Source organism: Trematomus bernacchii, unplaced genomic scaffold, assembly GCF_902827165.1.
Source record: "Trematomus bernacchii unplaced genomic scaffold, fTreBer1.1, whole genome shotgun sequence".
Classification (NCBI taxonomy): domain Eukaryota; kingdom Metazoa; phylum Chordata; class Actinopteri; order Perciformes; family Nototheniidae; genus Trematomus; species Trematomus bernacchii.
The window spans coordinates 325,001-349,169 of record NW_022987584.1 but is presented as its reverse complement, the minus strand read 5'-3'; the positions used below and the strand labels follow the sequence as shown (position 1 = coordinate 349,169).

The 24,169-nt window shown below is 38.4% G+C and overlaps 2 protein-coding genes across 10 annotated transcripts in view; both read right to left on the bottom strand.

Annotated features, from left to right (window-relative positions):
- Positions 1–1,073: 1,073 nt before the first annotated feature.
- Positions 1,074–17,487, bottom strand: LOC117480798 (sodium/hydrogen exchanger 9B2). 7 transcript variants are annotated; one of them, XM_034128269.1, is made up of 16 exons: positions 17,434–17,487; positions 15,978–16,047; positions 12,948–13,037; positions 12,397–12,398; positions 9,256–9,349; positions 8,798–8,968; positions 8,264–8,406; positions 7,415–7,542; positions 5,654–5,735; positions 4,684–4,777; positions 4,501–4,607; positions 4,123–4,272; positions 3,720–3,828; positions 2,930–3,066; positions 2,215–2,389; positions 1,074–1,988 (listed from the first exon to the last, which is right to left on the bottom strand). In XM_034128269.1, the coding sequence occupies exons 2-16, from the start codon at positions 16,045–16,047 to the stop codon at positions 1,948–1,950; spliced, it is 1,593 nt and encodes a 530-aa protein (XP_033984160.1). In that variant the 5' UTR covers positions 17,434–17,487; the 3' UTR covers positions 1,074–1,947. The 7 variants fall into 7 exon arrangements, with proteins under 7 accessions (XP_033984160.1, XP_033984154.1, XP_033984158.1 ...); XM_034128263.1 differs by lacking the exons at positions 12,397–12,398; positions 12,948–13,037; positions 15,978–16,047; positions 17,434–17,487 and adding exons at positions 9,955–10,124; positions 10,223–11,341; XM_034128267.1 differs by lacking the exons at positions 12,397–12,398; positions 12,948–13,037; positions 15,978–16,047; positions 17,434–17,487 and adding an exon at positions 11,932–11,984 and having other exon boundaries at positions 9,256–9,352.
- A 1,683-nt stretch (positions 17,488–19,170) lies between these two features.
- corin (corin, serine peptidase) overlaps positions 19,171–24,169 on the bottom strand; it is a 22,637-nt gene continuing 17,638 nt past the window's right edge. For 2 of the 3 annotated variants that reach the window (XM_034128250.1, XM_034128249.1), the window contains exons 18-24: positions 24,147–24,169; positions 23,533–23,582; positions 23,140–23,359; positions 22,154–22,316; positions 21,757–21,865; positions 21,409–21,542; positions 19,171–20,754 (exon numbers count right to left, since the gene is read on the bottom strand). The exon at positions 24,147–24,169 is cut by the window's right edge and continues 100 nt beyond it. In XM_034128250.1, the coding sequence (XP_033984141.1) occupies positions 20,572–20,754; positions 21,409–21,542; positions 21,757–21,865; positions 22,154–22,316; positions 23,140–23,359; positions 23,533–23,582; positions 24,147–24,169 (882 nt within the window). In that variant the 3' untranslated portion in view covers positions 19,171–20,571. Of the gene's footprint in view, positions 20,755–21,408; positions 21,543–21,756; positions 21,866–22,153; positions 22,317–23,139; positions 23,360–23,532; positions 23,583–24,146 lie in introns of those variants that run through there. The other variant, XR_004555684.1, reaches the window with a different exon arrangement.

Sequence of the window (24,169 nt, the reverse complement as noted above, 5' to 3'; positions counted from 1 at the left end):
TTGGGCATAACAACTGAGAATATTAGCTTAAAGGTGGGGTAGGTAATTTTGGAGAGAAACCAGCTCAAGTGCGTAGAATTTGAAAATACACAGCCGGAAAAAAATCTCCCACTTCCTTACTGAGCCCCTCCTCCAACACACACGAACGCGCACATGACCAATAGAGTGGCGAAGTCCCTCCCCTTCCGGTGGACCTCCATGGGACCTTATTTCGGAAAAATTATGTATTGAAGTCAATGGAGAGAGAAAGATTATCTTTCGATCCCGTTTGAATTGTGCCACGAATTACACATATGATGTTTGTCAATTTAAAAGATAATTTTGCAAGTCAAAAAAAAAAAAATGTGTCGTAAAACTGTGAAGTAACACATTTGTTTGTGTGAAACGCTCAATGACCTACATCTCTGGTCAACAACACACGTCACCAAGATGGCCGTCACTAGCCCTAACCTTGTATAAAAACCCACTCATTGTTGATGTTTAATTTCTATGCGAGCTTTATTGTCATTTAATTCAACAACTCTGTTTTACCTTTGCTCTAGTGGGCTTGTTTTCCACCATGCTTTCTGCAGGTGTAGGTGTTATATCCTCTGCACACATGCTGATCGTAAACACATCATTTGACATCAAGCCTTCGACTTCAGGTGAACTCTGGCATTACTGACATGAACATGTGAAAAAACCACAAGCCTTTTTTCTTGTTGAGTTGTGTGTCTACATCATCCCAATTTATTTTCAAAGACTGGCCTGTTTCCTCTACTGTCCTGTGATGTTGTTTTAGTGCCAGAAGCTTTCATAAACTTGTTTATCCAGTTTTTAAGTCACATTTTTACATCTTGGTGCTGTTTAAAGAAGGGTTTTAGTGATGGGACTTCTGGATCTGAAGTTACCAGAGAAACAAGCTTAGCTAACGTTAGCAGTTAGCTAGCAATTCTTCCATCCCAATTCAACCAAACTGCATCAGAAAAATACAAATTGTCAACGTGAAATAGCTAAACAATTACATATTGTACGTTTAAATAAAGCGGCAACCCTGATGACTTTAGGTAACAATGTTTATTTTAAGTTTTTATTAAGCTTTTATAAAAAGAGCATGAAACAAATCACAGTTTATTACAATAATTCTTGAAAATTATCTTAAAATTACAATAATAGTGGAAGCAATTAATAGAATTAGATTAGATTGATTAATTTCTGCTTCTACGTGAAATATTCCCTCATTAATCCAGTTCTGACTGATTGTATGCTTAAATAATGTCAACTTGTTAGCCGCTAACTAAAGTACCTGCTCAGCTAATTACCATTAGCGCCCTATAACACCAACAGGAGTGCTTGTTGGATCGTTAAAAAGTGTCTGAAACACCCAATTTTGGATGCTGGGTTTGAACGCCTCTCACCTTATCTTTTATCATTCATCATACAAATATTTCGGTAACTTTTCATATGAACAAGAGAGTGCTACGTCAATAAAAATATCTGAAAATAAACTCCATGTTTAAATGATATAAGAGAAAACGAGAAACAGACTTTAGGCGTGGTCGGACAACTTTGTACAAGACTTCGTAAGAACGTCTATGCAACATACAATCATAACAAAAACTGATAAATAGTAACTATACCAAAAATCTAAGTGTTACATATAAAAACAGTTTATGCATTGTATCTCCTTATGTTGACAACTTCTTTTGATAGTTACTAACTTGTCGTCGGTTTGAAAATGTTAATAAATTAGCTTCTGCAGTCGTTGCGTCATATACAGCCAAGCTAATGCTTAAATAGCTAGTAAAAGCTAGCATGAAAGTAACATACAGTATATAAATGTTTACAAGTATATATGCACCTGAAAAAGGTTTGAAGTTAAGAAATATAAAATAGCTTTCTGTAGTTTGTCCAATCAGAGGCCTCATAGCTGCTCTCGAGGGGCCGTGTTGACTTTTTCTTGACCAATCATGTTGCGGCTTGATCTGTGGCTCCGCCTTCTGCATCATCTGTTGGGATTTAAGTTAATTATTAAATCAAAGTTATTTAAGTGATTTGCATAATTGAATTATTTCCACAAGTCTGTAAACAATTTTTACATTCTTGTGAAATGTCCCTGTATGTGAAAACCTACATGGAGATAAAGCGGACTCGGATGCATTGTGAGGACTTTTTGCCCGGTCCTCATTATGTGTTTGTGTGAGTATGTGTGTGTAGTTGTGTGTGTGTGCTGACCTTTGACCTGTCGGTCCAGGAGGCGTGGTCCTGCCAGTCCGATACCAAGCGCTCCGATGGGCGCTGTTACCAGGATTGCTAACACGGCTAACGTTAGCACGTCCAAACCAAACTTAATCAAGGTCTCGTCACCCTCCTCCCTCGCCATGTCCAACGCCTTGGAGCCAATAGCAGCCTGGAACACAAACAAAACATTTTAAAATCCATATATATTAACTGGATGTGGACATGTCTCATTGAGGAGGTTCTGGCGGTTCTTTTATTGGGTTCTAGGTGGATATTGGGAGGTGTTTATGATCATATATGTCCTTGAAGTAATCTCATGGCGTCATTGACAAGGTTTAAAGATCCTATAGTAGGTTTTAGGGGTAATTGATTAAGCTTTAATCATAATCGAAGAGGTTATAGAGGTCGTTTGAAGAGTTCTAGAGTTACCTTGGAGATTTGTAATGCTCATATGCTGATTAGTTTATTAGCTGATAATGGTACCTGGCCACTCCTTGATGTCCATAAATTCCAGAAAACCAATCATTAACGTCATGGGGATTAAACCAGTTCTTGTATACAGTGTATGTCTTTCTAGGAGGTTGTAGGATTCCTGGAGGTGGGTGTACGGTAGTCTATCTGTCTATAGTCATTATTTTACCCATTATTCAAGGTAAAGTAGTAATAAAGAAGGTGGTATTGATCGTTTTGGTGGTTCACACACACACACCTGTACGGTGGCTTTTGGCAGCCAGGCCACAGAGATGAAGATTTTCTCCTTCAGGTTGAATCCTGCGAAGTGAACCAGCGCGAAGGTGACGAGCAGACGGATCACCAGACCAATGCTGATGCAGGCCAGACCCAGACCTGAACACACCGACAGAAGAGTGTTAAACTTCCTCAAGTCGTACATAAACTGTTCAAAATTTTGGAAAGTAAAGCTATAGGCCAAGTCATACTTCAAATCCTGCAATTTTATTCCACACGTTTGCACCTCTAGCTAGTTTGCTTAGAATAAGAAGCTAACTAACTGAATGGTTGTTTTGAAGAGCTTCCCCCAGATTGGGAATCAGTGTTCTAGGAGGTAATAAAGACCATCATATTGAAGACTGTTATTTTTGTATATAATGATTGGTGCTTTTATTTAGGTCTTAATGTGTGCATATGTATACATGTGTCTTTTGATTGTGTATATATAGGATATACATATTTGCATACATATTTTTATATGTATTTGTTTTTGTAATCGGGATTGTGGGAAACGGTATTTCGATCTCTCTGTTTGTACACACAAACTGGAATATTGACAATAAAGTTGACTTTGACTTTGACAAAGAGGTTCAAGAAGTCTTATAGGAGTGTCTAGTGGTGATTAAAAAAGTTGAAGATCACATGTAAAACTCAAGGACAAATCCAGCGTCTCCCAAATGTTTCAGTTGCCTATATATCAATCTAGCCCAACGTAAAGAGCATGAGTTAGCAATAACACTGTTTGTTTGTACGGTTCTCATGGCTCTTACCCACGGTGCTCGGGCTCAGGCTTGCTATTCTGATCTCTGCTCCAATCAGACCAAAGAGAAGCGGCTGGAAAACATCCCAGGACCGACCCACCATGGCCGCCACCGGAGCCTGAAGATAAACATGAACAACTTAAACAGTCCGGACTAAAAGACGTAGTGTAAACAGGTCAAGTAAGTAAGTCATTTTGTCTTAATTTACATTATTTAATTTCATATTCTATTTACATGTATATACACTTTTTATTTTGTATTTTATTATATATGTTGCATTGTTGGAGGAGCTCAGGTCAGAAGAATTTCATTGCCATTTCTACACTGTAGCTTATGTGCATATGACAATACAACTTTGAATCTTTGAATCAAGTGTTTCATCCAGATTAAAGTGAGATATCTTGTGTGTTACCTTTTCGGTTTTCCAGCCCAGAGCAGCCAGAAAGGCCAGCACCAGCGTGGAGAGACCGCCTGCTCCGGCAAAACCAATAACGTGGCTGAAGAAGACCGAAAATATAGAGAGACCCAACAGCAGGATAGTCCTCGTCAGAACCAGGTCCTCCTGCAGACAGACGGAGAACCATTTAATAACTCATCTATGATTCACCTGTAGTGTCTCGATCTAAAACAGCACAGCAGCTCAGGAACAGACCCAGGATCAGCCAGGCTATGACCAACCCACCACCTATTTGATTTGATTTCTGAACAATTTAATTTCTTCTTGCAACATTTGATTTACAACTTTATTTAGTTTTTCATCATTGTTTTCATCATTTTAATCAGCACTCACCTGGTCGTTGCTGGGGAAGCAGCAGAGGAACAGACCCAGGATCAGCCCGGCTACGACCCCCCCCACCACCTCCAGCAGACCCTTCAGGATGTTCATCCACATGGCCCCTGCAGGACAAACATGGTATATATAGACCAGGATAAAACCAAATCAAATAAAACCAGTATATTCCCCTCTACAGACCTGTGGAGAAGGTGATTCCCAGACAGGTGGAGAACCCAGTTATGGCCAGAATATCGTCAAAACTCCCAGCAGCCATCAGGAGGGTTGGGATTCCCTGGACAACAACACAGAACATCATGGAACATCTTATAGATTAGAAAAATACGTTCACAGGGACTTCAGTTTGATACGGGCAGGTTGTAGGGGTCACTGTGGTTTTTCATTTGGAGGTCCCGAGGGTTCTTGGTGCTCTATTCTTGAATTGAAGGAATTCTAGAGGTTTCTTTGGATATTCCAGAAGTCCGTAGTTTTTTAATGCAATAACTCTTCTTTCCTGTAGGTCTTTTCTGAGGTTCTACGGTTTCTAGAGGCCTTTTGTTTTTAGATTCTATAGATTCCATTGGTTTTTGTACTCTGTCACGCCCTGGCTCAAGGACGGACAAAAGAAGACCACACATGATTCATATTGAATTAAAGTACATGTATTTAAAGAAACTAAGTTAACTATGAAGTCAGTTAAAGGTGGGGTAGGTAAGTTTGAGAAACCGGCTCGAGATACACTTTTTGTTATATTCCATGGAATGCTCTTAACATCCCGATAGCAATGAATATCTGAAGTGCTTTGACAAAAAATCCATAAATAAATGTCATCTGTGGAAGCTGTAGTACTGTAAAAAGCACGACCAATCATTTTAGCCGGCCCAGCTAAAATAACTGGATGGCCTACCTGCCTGTCAGCCTTCCATCTGTGCACAAACTTATCTCGTGCCCTCATTGGTCATGTGCGCGTTCGTGTGTGTTGGAGGAGGGGCTCTGGAAGGAAGTGGCAGATTTTCTCCGGTTGTGTATTTTCAAATTCTAGCGATCTCGAGCCGGTTTCTCAAACTTACCTACCCCGCCTTTAAGGACATAAGGAGGCCCTCATTGTAGTAATGTTTGCAGAGCGGCTCCCCCTGGTGGCAGAATGCAGAACTACAGGTGATCCGTTTACCTTCTCCACGCCCAATCCTTCCTTCTGCAGCAGCAACATGGAGGGGACCACGACCGCCGGGGACACCGCAGCCAGGACGAAACTACACACACACACACACACACACACACACACACACTTTAATACACTGTAGTTTACATATTTATCCCAGCGGCTCAGGAAGAAAGCCCACAGGATTACAAAACTGTTGACACCTGAACACCTGAACATCCACAACATTCATCTGTTTGCAACTTACAAATTATTTATCTAATATATCATATTCCAATTACTTGTATACAGACTCTTCTTGCACTATTTCTATTTTATTTGTATTTACTTGCACTATTTGATCTGTTTTGTTGTGTTGCTCTGTTGGAGGAGCCGGTGACCTCATTTTCATTGATATATAGACCCTCCAGAAAAACGCGGGCTAAAATCCTTGATTATGCGGGCTAAAATCCTTGATTATGCGATTAAACATGCGGGGTTTTTATGTGATTTTATGCGGTGAAGTTGCGAAATATGCGGAAATATGCTAAATATGCGAAAAGTTGCGAAATATGCGGGAGGCGGAAAAAAGGTGATTCTTCTCCCACACCCTGTTACTAGGCTACTACTGATTGAAAGTGAGCCCTTTTAAAGAGTTCCTATGATAAACAAGCATACTAGAAGCAAGCTACATCACAAAGTGTTATTTATGTATTTATATATGGGCTATTTTAATCACTCTCTCTCACACACACACACACACACACACACACACACACACACACACACACACACACACACACACACACACACTCTTCTCCGCCTCATTCTGTTTTCATTTACTCGTTCGTTATCTGACCAGCTTCAATCTTGTAGGCTACTCACCTCGTTTCTTGTAGCCCTCGAAAGGGTTTTGGAGGTTGATGCCTCGGTGAACGCGAGTTGTTTGGCTTTCTTGTCCGCAGCAGCAGAAAACATTTTCGAATGTTTGAATGAATCAAAGTGGGTCGTCACCGTCGATTTTCTCTTATGCTCCAACACACAGTTGCACGGGGTGCAGAATAGTTTCCCCCCACTTTCGTGCAAGACATCGGGGTACTGCTTTGCCCGGTCTTTAGCAGAAATGTTCGTAGGCAAATGAGATGGATTCGATTTTTTCATCTTGGTCAGAGCCGTATAATAGTATAATAGTATATAATAATAATAGTATAATAGTATATAATAATCTATATGGCGCTGATCTTGTTGTTTTCTCTCTCGTGTGAGTTCCACACATTCACTCTACGGTGTTGTTTACCTGCGCGAGCTGATGACATCACTTCTTCACGTTAACTTTTTTTTCCCTCAACTTTGTGTGGAAAAATGCGGGGATTATGCGCCCTTTTAATAAATATGCGCCCTTTTAAAAATCTGCGCCATTTTGCTGATTATGCGGTAAATTATGCGATCGCATAATCGCGTTTTTCTGGAGGGTCTAGATATATCTACTGTAGCTGTACACATGACAATAAAAGCCTTGAAACTTGAACCTTGTGTGTGTGTGTACAGTATGCTGTGTGTGTGTGTGTGTGTGTGTGTGTGTGTGTGTGTGTGTGTGTGTGTGTGTGTGTGTGTGTGTGTGTGTGTGTGTGTGTGTGTGTGTGTGTGTGTGTGTGTGTGCAGTATGCTGTGTGTGTGTGTGTGTGTGTGTGTGTGTGTGTGTGTGTGTGTGTGCACGTGTGTGTGTGTGTGCACACGTGTGTGCGTGCGTGTGTGTGTGTGTGTGCGTGTGTGTGTGTGTGTGTATGTTACCCCAGGATGAAGCCCCACACCCAGGGAAGCCCCAACAGGAAGTGAGAAACCACGGCCACGACAGAGGCCTCCACCACGCAGGGGCCGACCGCCAGACGCACGCACACCGCCTTCAGACGACTCAACGCCTAAAGACACACACACACACAATTATAAGTATAGTATGCAGTATATTTACTGAGTGTTCAGTGGTTGAAAACGTACCCAGGTACTGTACTTAAGTAAAATAAATAAAATGCTCTAAAAACAAGCCATTATAAGTAAAAATCCTGAACTCTGAAGTGTTATTTTATTTTTGCATTTTTACAGCTATTTTTGCAAACTTGTATATATTCTTTCAAATGTTTATTATGTTTGCCCAACTAAATGTTTTGCATTTTTCTCTTTTGCTATATTACAGTACATGAATATTTGCATATTTGTAGTTATTTTTGCATTATTTAGTTATTTTCTTGATTGTATTTATTGTGTGTGTGTGTACCAAGGGGCCCAGTCCCAGTCTGGCTCGGGTCAGGATGATTGAACGTTACTTAAGTAGAAGTTCATTAGTATAGTTAGCTTAATACTTAAAACAACATTTAAAAAGTGTTATTACAGCTATTTTAGCATTTCTTTATTTACCTTTTCAAAATGTTGAATATGTTTGTCTAATTACAGTTTCTGTATATATTTGTGTTGCTATATTTCAGACATTTTGGCACTATTGTAGTTATTTTCTTGATGTTATTTATTGAGTGTGTGTGTGTGTGTGTGTGTGTGTGTGTGTGTGTGTGTGTGTGTGTGTGTGTGTGTGTGTGTGTGTGTGTGTGTGTGGTGTGTGTGTGTGTGTGTGTGTGTGTGTGTGTGTACCGAGGGGTCCAGGCCCAGTCCGGCTCGGGTCAGGATGACTGCCAGCGCGATGTTCCTCAGCGCTGCAGACCAGTGAGTGTCGATGTAAACGGCGTCCGTGACGTACGGGACGTTACGCAGCAGCAGGCCGGCCAGCAGCATGCCTGCAACACGGGACAATAAATCATTTAAACATATTTTATTATTTATATTTAAAACACATTATTGGGTCATAAATATTATTTTTTCTTTAATGTTTTTTTATTATTAAATTATTAAATGTATTGTTTTATATATATATATATATATATATATAACTTTATTTTAATTTTGTTTATTTAATTTTATTAGGATTTATTACATTTATAGTCATATAAACATTTATAAATATGATCAAAATATAATAAACAAATATATCTATACTTTTGTCATATTTTCTTGAATAATTTATGTCATCTAATATTTTGAAAACAATTATTCGAATGAAATGTAATAATTTTTTATGTCAGTTTTATTGGGTATTCCTTTAGAGAGGTGTGAGGTGTTGGGTCGTACCAAGTAGAGGAGGGAAGGGGGGGAGCGTGGGCAGCTGGATCATACCAACCAGCTTCCCCCCGAGCACCGAGCAGAGGAACAGAACCACGAGTCCAAAGAGGTTTCCTCCAGGTAAACACTCACTTCCTGTTATAGACCACACCACCCCGAAGAGCAGGGCGAACACACACCCTGCACACACACACACACACACACACACACACACACACACACACACACACACACACACACACACACACACACAACACACACCACACACACACACACACACACACACACACACACACACCAGGGGAATGTTACTCATAGTGCAAGAAATGTTTTTAATATTTCCAGAACAAATTGAATTGTGCAAACAAATAAAATACAGAGACACACACACACACACACACACACACACACACACACACACACACACACACACACACACACACACACACACACACTCACTCACTCACCTTTCGTGATGACGAGGTTGAGGAGGCCTCGAGGTCGGGGACATTTGTTCTTCAATCGGATACAAGACGAGCAGCAGGAGTCGGCCATCTTTATCTGCTGACAACATTAGCCACATTAGCAACATTAGCCACATTAGCAACATTAGCCACATTAGCAACATTAGCCACATTAGCAACATTAGCCACATTAGCAACATTAGCCACATTAGCCACATTAGCAACATTATCCACATTAGCAACATTAGCCACATTAGCAACATTAGCCACATTAGCAACATTGATGACAACTTTAAACAACAACAGAAACAATGATAGCAACTTTAGCATGAGAAACAAACTTTAGCAACATTGATGATCACTCTAACAACTGTAGCATTAATGACAACTTTACTGAGCAACTTTATGAACTGCAACACTGATGAAAACAGGTTGCCATGAATCCTTAATATCAGAGTTTCCTTTCTGTATTTCTACTCACATAGTCTGAATAAATATATTGAACAACTAAGGGTTGATTTTCAGGATTGATTGCTTACTTAGCCCTATATCAGTATAGCATGAATAATAATCACACATCAGTCATATTTGTTATGAATAGTCATTTATTAAATATGAATACAATGGTAGTCCCAAAAACAGTTTCTGTCGTCAGAAAAGCACAGACGGACGTCACACTTGGTGCATTGTGTGTTTGTGTACCCTCCACTGCAGTGTCTGCAGCGTCCTCTCTTGGTCTTCACTGGACAATGTGCCACTAGGTCCTTCCGTACATCCAGTGGAGGCTGTGATCTCTTGGATGGGGCCCCGTTTGATGGGGCCCCTGAGGATGGTCGTCCTCTCTTTGGTGTATTCATGGGAGTTGTGTTCACCTGATTAGAACACAAATACATTAGGATACAAGTCAAAAATATTACAGTGAAATATAAAAAAATATTACAAATGGCAAATAGCAGAAATGCATTCTTACCAGGATGAGAGAGGATGCTAGATCTGCCTGAAACTGTCTCCTGTTCAGGATCTCCTGCTTTGCGATCTTTAGAGCGCTGCAGTCCCGCTTGTAGAGGAGCGCTGATCACAGCAAGGATGATGGTGTGCCAGAAGATGTACACGTACCAGCGTCGGGACTTCATGGGGAACTTATATTTGGCCGTAAACGAGTCCAACAAATTCACACCTCCCATGTACTTGTTGTACGTAGCCACAATGGAAGGCCTCTCAACTTCTACGTAGGTTTTGTTGGCTTTGTCCCAGCGTTGAATGTTGTGCACAGGCTGTGGTCCAGCAAAGGATGAGACAAGTGTGACCGCGTCATACCATTTGACAGCACAGATGTTGTGGTTGGTCTCCACTCGGATGTCAAAGCTTCCTCTCCCTTTTTTCTTCAAGCTCTTCTCCTCTTCAAGGTTGCAGTTGGGTTCAGTGTTGCCAACTTGGCGACTTTCTCATTAAATTCGGCGGCTTTCCAAACCCTCCGGCTACTTATTTTTGTCAAAAGCGACTAACGACTAATTTAACGACTTGTAATGGTGTTATTAGGGACTTTTCTGGTGTTTGGAGACTCACATATTGTTCAGTAGTTAACGAGCCGCGGGTGCTGCCGTGAGCCCCTCTGCCCTCCCATAGTACTCACAGGCGCTCAGACTCACAGTTGCCTCCCGCAGCAGCTCAGCTGCAGTCAGAGCAGAGAGGAGACAGCCACACTCTCCCGCGTCGAGACGGCAAATGAATTGCTCATGAGCGGGATTTAAATGTGAAATGTAAATGTTTCTTCACTGTCACACTATAATAAATAACTGCCTTTGCTTTGCTTTGACTCACACAACTTGGGTAAGCTCACCTGCCTGGCTCTTCCCACATAATGAATCCCGTGATCAAGGAGCTTCACTACCAATGGGACACAGGTGAAGTAGTTGTCTGTGTAGATCTTATAGTTCTGACCTACTGGAAGCGTGGAGGCAAGCTTTATCACAACATCACCCGACAATCCTGGTTCAGACTTGGCTCGTATCCCATTGACACCGCCTCGGTACACTTCAAAGTCAGATCATTCCAGAGACTCCAGTTCTCACCCACACTTTGAACCCCCATGGGTGTGGCTTGCCTCGCATGTAAGGAATCATCATCTCATCCACAGAGTTGTGTTCTTCTGGCACCACCTGCAGGCATTTCTCTCTGAATGTATCACAGGGTCTGAGTTTCCAGAGTTTGTATTTCTTTTCCATCTCTGAAACTGTCAAGTTGTTTACAAAATGTAATGATGTCAACAGATATTGTAATCTGTTGCGTGCCATCACATCAGAAACAGGCGGGTACCGTGTCTGTCTCCCTATACATACTGACTCCAGACATTTCTGGCTTAGCCTATTATCATAATAAAAGCAATACCTCCACCCACACATGCAGGTAAACCAGTTCAACAAGTCACACAATGCTGTCTGGCTAATGCTAACAGGCTAATTCTCATACTAAAAGGGATCCATCCAAGTGTCCCAACACATCTCAGAAAGAACTGTTTCTGCCAGAACCAGAGAAGAGTTCAATGAATTGTTGTAACTAATTAACTGATAAGATACAAGTAGAGTTTATGAATATGAATATATTCCACATAAACTAAATATGTACATGTTCTAGACATTGTAATAATCACACAAAAAGTATTTGAGGCATTTGACTTACAGTACTTGAATCTGACAAATCCAGTCCAATAAAACAAAGAGATGTTGCTCGTTTGAAGATTGGGAAGTTGTGTGAGTGTATGTCCAGAGGGCAGGACCTATCAACACATGTACTACCCAGTAGCAGAGAGGCTGAACAGAAGGACCTTTGACTTTGTAAATGTAGTCTTTAAAAAATAAAACATTTACTGACTTTTTTAGGATAGCTTAAAGTAATGTTGTAAAATGACAACAGTGGGCCTTACAGGGTTAACGTTTTATTTCAACAGATTTCTGAAACATGGAACGTCTCCTTCTGGATCTCTCTGTTCCAGTGAGGGAACGTCTCCTTCTGGATCTCTCTGTTCCTGTGAGGGAACGTCTCCTTCTGGATCTCTCTGTTCCAGTGAGGGAACGTTGGTATTTTAGGCAACATTGCTCTTTAACTTTGCAACTCATTTTCTCCGTCATCATAACTCAGAAACACACCTCAGTTTGCAATCAATACATGACAGCAAACATTCAGCAGAAGTTGCAGAGAATTTAACATTTGTAACTTTTCTTCAGTTTGAATATGAGTTCTCTGAAACCAGGAGCTGATCAAAGATAATCTGCTTACTTTAATAAAGAACAGTTTGAACCCAAGGCAACAACTCACTTCCTGTTGCTATTCAATCACAACTAAACAAAAGCTTTATTTACTTCTTTTTGGTTTTAAGTTGGCGTGGTTCTTATAGCATTGAAACACACACACTCTCCTCTACACGCTCACACACACATATTTAACATGGAATTAAAACCTGAGGATGTCCAGGCAGTAGAGTGGAGACTGGCCACATATTTTTGGGCTAAAATATGCACATTTCTCGTTGTTTTTTTTGCACATTTTCTATAAATAGTTGACTTTTTCACAGGGTTATCTGATGGCAACTCCATGTGTGTGTGCTTGTGTGTGTGTCTGTGTGTGTGTGTGTGTGTGTGTGTGTGTGTGTGTGTGTGTGTGTGTGTGTGTGTGTGTGTGTGTATGTGTGTGTTGACCACTCACCTCGTCCAGTTCGTCCGTCGTCCTCCTCGGCAGGACGGTGATCTCTCTGTCCTCCTGATCGACCTGAACTTTACACCCTCCCTGTGTGTGTGCGTGTGCGTGTGCGTGTGCGCGTGTGTGTGTGTGTGTGTGTGTGTGTGTGTGTGTGTGTGTGTGTGTGTGTGTGTGTGTGTGTGTGTGTGTGAATTAGTCACAAAAGGGACATGAAGGGTGTAAAAGAGAGGGAGAGAGAGAGAGGGACAGTGAATAAAGGAGTTGAACTTTGTCCACCAAACTGGCCATGGGTGTGTGTGATCTTGTTTTACTGTATTAGTGAGGTCCGTCCTAAAAACACAATAGCATTGTGGGGACCGGTGGTTGGTGGTTTTTTTGCCAATATTTTTTTTTTTTAAATAAAAGCCTCATATACAGTCCCACGTCTTTTTGATTGAATCTCAGCATTTTTCAAGAGGGAAACAAACACACAGATTCTCACGTTTGTTCTTCCTCTTTTTCTTTCCATCCATCACTCTCAGTCTGTCAGTTCATAAAAAAGAGGTATTTGTTTATAACATTAATTATTAAACCAGCAGATACACTCACTCACCTCTGTGTGTGTGTGTGTGTGTGTGTGTGTGTGTGTGTGTGTGTGTGTGTGTGTGTGTGTGTGTGTGTGTGTGTGTGTGCGTGCGTGCGTGCGTGCGTGCGTGCGTGCGTGCGTGCGTGCGTGCGTGCGTGCGTGCGTGTGTGTGTGTGTGTTTGAACTTATTATCATTACTTTATATCAAGACATACAACTGTAATTTAGATTCATTTCATTTCAATTTAATTTGATTTATATGTAAAAAAATGTACAAAATAAAAAAATATATATAATAGAAAATATGTATAAAATGATTTTAAATATATGAGACATGTGGTAAAATAACTAAAGTAAAACCAAAATGTCTACATGAAGAAAATAATGCTTTTATAAAGTTTGTTGCTGATAAATAAGTTATGTTTTGTACCGTGTTCACCTGTAGTGTTGTTAAGGCCAGGCAATTCATTTGTATAGCACAATTCATACAGTGATGCAATTCAAAGTGCTTTACAGGATCAAACAGATAAAACACAAAACATTTGAGTATGCTCAAAGTGAGAAGAAATACAAAAACACCCAAAACAATTAAAAAAAAGCAAACCATGTTTAACAGTTCAAAAAATAGAAAATTAAAAAGCCATGTTAAAAATAAATGTTTTTAAACCTGATTTAAATTATTCTAACGCGCTAGCCATTCTCAGATGTTCTGGGAGCTTGTTCCAGGCTTTAGGAGCATACATGCAGAAAGCTGCTTCCCCACGCTTTGATCTAATGGAACAGTGAGCCGGCCTGAAGACCTGAGGGGTCTGCTGGGATCCTACCGCTGAAGGAGGTCCTTGATATATGTGGGTTCTAGCCCGTTTAGTGCTTTATTTTAAAAGTGTGCAATAACATCTTAAAATCAATTCTCTCACTCACTGGAAGCCAATGCAGCGATCTCAGCACTGGAGTGGTGTGATCTGTTTGTCCGGGTTAACACTCTGGCAGCAGCATTTTGAGTTAGTCGGAGTTTACGGAGTGATTTCTTTGTGAGGCCTGTGAAGATGCTGTTGCAGTAGTCGAGCTTGCTAAAAACAAATGCATGGACACGTTTCTCAAGGTCCTGCTTGGACATAAGGTCTTTAATACGCGAGATATGTTTTAGATCAGTGGTTCTCAACTGGTGGGTCGCGACCCAAAAGTGGGTCGCGGACCCGTTTCAAGTGGGTCGCGGATGTGTGAGTGAAGAAAAAAAATAGAAAAAAAAAAATTGGAATTTTTTTTTTTTTTTTTGGGAAAAAAGGCAAACTTTTATTTTTGAAGGACCGATTTTCTAACGCTGTGCATGCAGTAGGCGTTGGACTGGAAGTACCGGAGACCATAAACGGTTTTGAAAACTTCTGTCCCGTAGTGATCATCTTCTCAATAAAACATCTCTGCTGATGTTTTTTCGAGTCTTCTGGCCAATCAGAATCAAGATTGTTGCCGGAAGTCCCCACGGAAAATAACTTAGCGGTAGAACTATTCTTTATACATCCATGGGTACAACTTCAGATAGAAATGAACACATAATGAAATATGACCCCCGGTTTGATGATTGACAGGTCACAGAACAATGGGAGCTATCTACCCTTACCCACAATTTAAAGTAAGTCACACAGACTCTCTCCTCTTTGCTCTTCTCTCAGCAAGCTGTCAGAACTAAGTGAAAAACAAACAATGGCATAAAATATTATTAATATGTATGATTTATTTATTTTCTTCTCAGAGTGTACCAGAATGCGTAGTTTATGTTAGTATTTCAAAAAATCTCCTGGGGGAGAATCCCCCCAGACCCCCCTGCTGGGGTTGGGTTTTCAGCATGTGTGCCTTTTTATATAGTTCAGCTTTGATTCCATCATCTCATTAAACCTTTTTTAAAAGCATACTTTAGTTCTGTGAAGGGATATATGCACTGTACTTCACTTTTATTAATATTGTATTCTGAAAAGCGTATATTACAGCACGATTTTTTGTTGAATAGATTTGAGTGCTTCAAAATGTTGGGTCCCGATGTATTGACCAAGTAAAAAGTGGGTCCCGAGGCCTGACCAGTTGAGAACCACTGTTTTAGATGGTAGTAGGCTGATCTGTTGATTGCTTTGATGTGGCTGTTAAAATTGAGGTCAGAGTCTAAAATGATACCTAGGTTTCTTGCTTGACTTTCGGGTTCGAGTGATAGTGATTCCAGATGTGCAGAGACTTTAACTCTCTCTTCTTTGGTTCCAAAAACAACTACTTTGTTTGTTTTCGTATTGAGCTGGAAGAAATTACGGCACATCCAGTCGTGTATTTGTTTTATACATGTGATCAATAAATCAGTAGGACCGTATTCATCTATAGAAAGTGATATGTAGATTTAGGTGTCATCCGCGTAAATAAGATATGAAATGTTGCTATTTTTAATTATTTGAGCAAGTGGCAGCATGTACAAGTTGAATATTTACCTGAGTTTGTTTCTGAGCGTCCTCGCTCGCCCGGAGGTAACGCTTCGTGGATTCTTCGTCCATCATCTGAAAACAAAATCCACATATTTATTAAAGTAATAATAATAACAATTAGTTAAAAGGTTAAAAAATACAATAAAATAAAAAATATATATAATAATAATTTATTATATTATTATAAGTATTAAAGATTTTATATTTTTGCACTTTTCTGAAGCATGTTTATTTTAATAAATATTTTTTAATAATGTTTTAATTAAATGATCACCATGTTTCCATCACTTTTATGTTTTTTATTTTAATATTTTGTATGGATATTCTGTTGTTTAGAGCACAGTGCCGCCCCCTGCTGGAGAAAAGGTTGAACTGCAGTTCAGACCTCCTTTGAGTGCAGGAGTTTATTTTTCATTTTTGTATCTTACACTCATTAAAAAACACACTTTACCAATTAGTTTGATAACTCATAACTTTACTTAAAATGATTATGTGTTTTTTGGGCAACTTTTATTAATTGCTCTTTTACAATTTAAGATTTTAAAATATGTTTTCCTTTTTAATTTAGTCCCACTTATGCATTTATATTACATAAATGTATTTATAAATATGTGTATTATTGGCCACCATATGCCTTTAGAGTCTGTTATATTATTAAATATTTTTAGGACAAATAAATCTGGATTTTCTATATTTTGCATTTGGTGTCGCCATCTGGTGGTGAACAGTGAGACTGCGGTTCAAACCTCTTTTGGCTCCCAGAGTAAATTATATTTGTTGTCTTGCAAAAATGTATTATAACTCAACTACTTAACTTAAGTTGCTATATTGTGCAGCTTGAGGGAAATTAAATCTAAAAACATTTTTAATGCAACTCGGTGTAACATTTTAATCGAGAGGAAAAAAGTGTATTTTTTTAATTTTTTATATTTTTGTATTATTGAGATTTGACGATGCAACATCTATTTTATTAATGTTTTAGCATTTTTAAGACCTTTTAACAATTAATTTAGACATTGTTATTTCCCTGTTCTTTAATTCATGTTGCCCGTCTAGATGACTGAACCACATGTATGGTTTCTCCTTAATAAATTCCAAACTACATTATTTCCAGGAAACATTAACACATATATCTGTTTAATATTAACGTATGTACATAATAGCAACATATAAGGATATATACATATAATTATAATTGTTTTAATACTAAATACATCTATTTTAGGTTTTTTGTTTGCAGGAAATGCATATAGGTCTGAACAAATACACAATTTAATAGACCATAGAAATTCACAGGAAATAATTTTTAAATGTTTATTAACCTCTTAAATAAATTATAATATATAAATAAAAGTCATTTATGATTAGTTCAATATTTATAATTTACCAAAATCATTTGACTAAAACAAGATATCAGTACACATTTTAATAACATTCATAAATTAAATCCAGTCTTACCTTGGCTGTGTGTTTCAGGAACAACGAGGAAAAACGAGTGACAGCTGAGTCAAAGGGAAACAGCTGCTTTTAAACAAACACACACACACACACACACACACACACACACACACACACACACACACACACACACACACACACACACACACACACACACACACACACACACACACACACACACACACAGAGTAAAGCCTGGCATTATGGGAACACAGGTTGCTGCTAATGCCAGTCTGTGACACACACACACACGTCTTATTATAATGGTAAGTGTGTAAGTAATAGCAGGTGTGTGTCTGTGTGTGCGTACATGTGACAGCTTTGTTCCTCACACACACTAACAGCTGATTAACGCCTCGCACACAATGACAACGTATAATTACAATTATTATTACAGATTTCACTTTACGCAGAGGAAGTGTGTCACTAAGACGTACTGCGTGTGTGTGTGTGTGTGTGTGTGTGTGTGTGTGTGTGTGTGTGTGTGGGCAAAATAATGTCTAAAAAAACGTCTTATTTTTTTATATATATAATAAATAAGTTAATGCACATCTAGAAATAAAATCCGTGATTTCTTTCCAAGAGTCTGAAAGTAGACATGTTGTTATGGCTAAAAAGGAATTTTCAAACTTATTTTGGGACGATAGGAAGTGGAAACATTCTGCACACAGACTGTGAGTCAAACACACACACACAATCACACACACACAGGTGGCAGAGTGTGTGGAGAGTCTTTATTGGTGGGAAACACGGTGATACAAAGGAAATATTTCACGTGTTACACAAAAAAAACATTAAAAGGCTACATTTAATTTAAATCCAGATCATTAAAGAATAATAACACACACACACGCACACACACACACACACACACACACACACACACACACACACACACACACACACACACACACACACACACACACACACACACACACACACACACACACACACACACACACACACACACACACACACACACACACACACAGCATGACATACAAAAAGCTGTAGAAAAATACTCTTAAAAAACGCAGAAAACAAACAAACACTGGAATGTTCTGGATGTCCGACAGACGTCAGCGTGGAGGAAACACCGGCAACTTGTTGAACAACAATGAAATGTTATGTTAAAATGAACAGAATCTTTTTTTCAAAATAATTCAAAATATAATGTAAAAGATATTCAGAAATGTATAAAGAATGTTGGAAAGATTCCCAGATAATTATTGAAAAATATCCAAAATATATGTGAATAAATATCCAGATTTACAATCTGGCCTGGAAGTATGGTATTATCGAGACAGCTATTAAACTATATTTACTGACATTCATCCACAGAAATGTTTTGGACATTTTTCAATTCATTTCCATGAATCTTTGTAATGTAAAATGTCCGGACGTTTTTTTTTAAAACTAACCTAATTTTTATATTTGACAAATATATAAATAAATGTTATAACAATATCAGATATCTGTAAATTATTTTATCAATTTTTTTATTAATCTAAATGGAACATTTCCCCAAAAATGTGAATGAATGGAGGCAAATGTGAAAACTCCATACATTTTGTTAAAACGTTTGAAGAGTTAAAAGTTGCCGGTGTGTGTAGAAGCAAATGAATGTCTGTCACACACACACACACACACACACACACACACACACACACACACACACACACACACACACACACACACACACACACACACACACACACACACACACACACACACACACACACACACACACACACGAACAGTACGACACCTTACAGCTAACATGTTTTTTTTTTTTTTTACTGCTCAGTCTACGTACAGGCACTATAGAGTGAAGCATTGTGGGAAGTTGAGTTTCAACTGGTCTGTTTTAAGATAGCAGCTTTTCATTCAACGTTTAAAGTCTGAACGTTGATTTAAAGATTTAAACACTCAAAGCAGACGATCGGACAATGGAAATAAAGTGTGTGTTTACGTACACCACACACACACACACACACACACACACACACTCACACACACACTCACACAACATTAATGTAATAACTACATATTCCCGTTTTGTTTAAATCAACAGGAAGTCTCTGAGTTAATCTGCCACTAAACTACGATTAAAATGTAGTGACGAGTTAAATGTATAAGAATTGTTATAACCATTGCTGAATACAAAAGGTTTCTTCACCCCTAATTATCATGAAATTAAAACCAGCAGCACATCCGACATTTTTTAAATGTTGAAGTTTAAATACCGTGAGTTTATTTTACTTTTAAAATATTTTTCTGGATTTATGAGATGTTTTTGTTCTTTGAGAAATTCCAGTTGGTGGAAATGTAACTACATTTTTTGACACCATATTGTACGACTTAAAGATTATTACTGTTTCACATTTTGCTAAACTTTTTGTATTTCCGTTCCGTTAGAATTTTTTCAAATATTTATATCTTTTGAAAAACTGACAAGTCTTTAAAAAAAAATTGGGGGACATTTCAAATGTGTCCCCCCCCCAGATAATCTATGCAGGCGTCTTTACAAAACAATTATCCTTAAAAATTAATAATATTGGAAACTAAACCTACATTCTAAATATTTGACGCTTCAAATCTAAAAAAAAGTGGAATTCAATCCACATTCTTTTGGATGATTTTGGATGATCTTATGAAGTAAGATATCTCAATGCTAAAAGCGAATTGAAAAGTCAGCGTTAGGTTTCCAGCAGCGGTTACACTTCATTAAAGGTCAGATCCTCACAAACCCTGAAGAGATCAAATGTGTTTTTAGCGTTAAGTTTGGCGTCTACTTGCTAGCTAACTAGTTAGCATCGGTAATAGGAGTTTACACTGCAGTTATAACCCAATATGTATAAATGTTAATTTGAATGAATTTCTTATTTTATAGCTACTTAACTGAATATCATTTTATTTGTATCTTTAATTTTGTTAATCTGTGTGAATCTTTGCTGTCCTGTTTTTCATTCTCACCCTGTTGCTGTCCATCTTATCTGATCTTAGTTAGCATGTGAGGCTAACAGTATAGATATAGGCACAGGTGGGTGTGTGTGTGTGTGTGTGTGTGTGTGTGTGTGTGTGTGTGTGTGTGTGTGTGTGTGTGTGTGTGTGTGTGTGTTTGTGTGTGTGTGTGTGTCAGTCGCTCAGGTACGTGTGTGTGTAGATCTGCTGTTGGATCCAGGAGGTGAAGTGTGTGACGTTGCTGTAGACTCCGGGTCCGAGAACTTTACTGAAGCAGACGCTGCCCCAGGAGGTCAGACCGAAGAGCGTCCAGCGACCGGAGGAGTCCGAACACACCAGGGGGCCGCCGCTGTCTCCCTGAACACACACACACACACACATTTTTATTGACTTTAAGGTCGAGTTAAACTTGACTTAAAAACAAGTTGAATTAAATTTGACTTAATCTTTTTTCTTTTTTTTTACTTAAAGGTGGGGTAGGTAAGTTTGAGAAACCGGCTCGAGATCGCTAAAATTTGAAAATACACAGCCGGAAAAAATCTCCCACTTCCTTACAAAGCCCCTCCTCCAACACACACGAACGCGCACATGACCAATGAGGGCACCAGATAAGTTTGTGCACAGATGGAAGGCTGACAGGCAGGTAGGCCATCCAGTTATTTTAGCCGGGCCGGCTCAGATGATTGGTCGTGCTTTTTACAGTACCACAGCTTCCACAGATGATATTTCTTTATGGATTTGTTGTCAAAGCACTTCAGATATTCATTGCTATCAGGATGTTAAGAGCATTCCATGGAATATAACAACAAGTGTATCTCGAGCCGGTTTCTCAAACTTACCTACCCCACCTTTAATCTTTTTTTTTTTTTTTAATTGGCCGAAAAATAAATTATGCTTTTGCTATTGTATTTTTCAAAAAAATTCTCGACTTAAATACAACTTTCTTTCCGCAAAATATTCTGACTTTTTATTCCTCTAAAATGTTTAATAATTATTTCCTGCAGACGTTACCATGCAGGAGTCGACGGTCCCCGCTTCGTATCCGGCGCAAAGCATTCTGGGAGTTATAGTCTTCATATCGAAGTAGGACTGACACTGAGAGAGAGAAATGATCCGGACCTCACCCTCCTGCAGCTTGAAGGGCACTAAACACACACACACACACACACACACACACACACACACACACACACACACACACACACACACACACACACACACACACACACACACACACACGTTAAATACATTTACATAAGTGTGTGTGTGTGTGTGTGTGTGTGTGTGTGTGTGTGTGTGTGTGTGTGTGTGTGTGTGTGTGTGTGTGTGTGTGTGTGTGTGTGTGTGTGTGTGTCTCACTCCTGTTTCCCATGTGTCCCCAGCCGGTGATGAAACAGTAGGAATCAGGAAGAGGAAGTTGAGAAGCGTCGGGGAGACAAACCGGCCGCACGAACTCCGTCTCCTCGATCTGAGGAAATATTAAAAAAGGAGCTGTATATATATAATGTGTATTTTCCACACTTTTTTAATGCTGTTTTATTTCTATTTTGCGATGTTTACATTTTGGGTTGTTTATTTCTAGTCTTTTGATTTCACTAATGTTCAATGCCTTGTCTTTTAAAGCTGCAACGCAAACATTTATCACATTGGGATCAATAAAGTACTTCTTATCTTATCTAACATGTTGATGCTAAGCTAACGGTTTCCCCTGATGATGATAATAATAATAAATAGATATTAGAAGCTGGTTTCTGACCTCGGAGTCGAGCTGCACGACGCTGATATCGTAATCGACGACGGCCCGGTTGTATCGGGGGTGAACGACGATGGATTTCACTCCTCGAGTCTGGCTGTTTCCCCCGGGGTGATCCAGGTTATTCAGACCCAGCACCACCTTCCACAGATCAGCCCCCTCCCTCCTGGAGGATATAAAACATTCAGAATATGATTATTAAGTCTTTAAAATGTCCCAAAAAATATAGAGAAAACTGTGCATTAATTTAGTTATTGCATTTGTCATTAAATGTGGTCCTTAATATGTCAACAAGCCATTGTAAATAAATAAAAAGGTCAAAAGTGTTTAAATGTTTAGGAATTAAGCCTTTAAAATGAAAACAATTCATTTCAAAATGTACAAACATTACTATAAATCTTTCAAATGTGCACACTTTTCAAATAAAACGTAACATTTGCATAAATTAAATCCTTAACATTTTTAAATATATTGTGTATTTATCATGAATTTCATCCATAAAACTGGTCTTTAAATTTGATCAAAATGTCAAAAAAAGCCCTTAAATTAAAAGTTAATTTGGAAAATGTCAAGAAAATTGTAATAATCAATTAAGTGCTGAAAATGTAAAAAAAAGATATGTTTTAATATCCATAAATGTATTCCAGAAAATGCCCCAAAAATAGCCACATTTCCATAAATCTTGTTCTTAAAATGTTATAAAAAAAGTAAAAAATATCCATGAATGTTTTCTTAAAGTCCACAAAATGTCAAAAAAAAAATATTCCCAGAGTTAATAAGACATTTTGTTTTTAAGAACCAGAAGATATATCATTATTTTATTATATTTATATTATCTTTTTGCGATATAAAACCAGTCCTCACCCCTCGAAGCCCATAAACGTTTTCTTAAAGGTCATAAAAAGGCAAAAAATAAGAATTTCCAGACTGAATAAGAAGCAGAAGATATATTATAAGTTATAATTATTTTTATTATATTTAGTCCTCACCCCTCGAAGCAGTGAGCGACGGTTAACGCCCAGCGGCGTCCAATCAGAACGCAGCCACAGACGTGTCCGCTCGGGCCGCTCTGCAGCGAGCACTGCCAAGGCCACGCCCCCTTTCTGGAGACTCGACCTCCCAGAATCCTCTTCTGTCGGGAGACTACATCTCCCAGAATCCTCTTCTGCCGGAGGGCGGGCAGGCCGGCCGCCGGGCGACGCCCACATTCTGACAGAGAGAGACAGGAAGTTAATGTGTGCACTAAATGACACGTTTAATGACTTTTTAAAACATGTCAAAGGAAAATATGACATAATTATTGCAGTAAAATTAAATCTGCAATTAAATTACAGGTTTACGTTAAATTAAATACATGAATAAAAACAGTAAATAAAGTTCACCTTCTCGGGAGCAAAGCACTGACACTCTCCTCCGGGAATGACACGCATGACTGCCAGAAAAAGAGACGTTTATATAATAATAATAATTTAAATAGTAAGACAAAAATAAATTAATAATCTTTAAAATAAATAAAGACAATAATATTGGCAAATAAAATACAAATATTATAAATAATGAAAAATTACTTTTAAATATGATAATAAAAAAGGAATAATACAAAATATTAATAATACAAAAAATCTCATACAATTATTTGTATTTTTATAAATTAATAAATTAGTTTCTACGTGTACATTTTCTATTTGTTTTTTCTCACATAAAATAAATTCATAATTAAATATTCAAAATAACTTTTTCATACATTTTTTATTATAGTCTCTGTTGGATTTTTATAAATTATTATTTAGGTTTTAATTACGTTTTGTTAATCAAAAATGTACCGTTAAAATCACATAAATTATTTAATATATTTTCTTAATGTAAATATAAACGTCCCCCCGGTCGGTCCTCTTCTCCATTTATTGATTTGTTTTTCCTGTTAATTTACTAATCACAAAGAATATTCAAAAGTTTTGTATTATTATTAAATCAAGTTTGATATATTCTGTGTCACCTCCTCTTCTCCAGCCGGCCCTG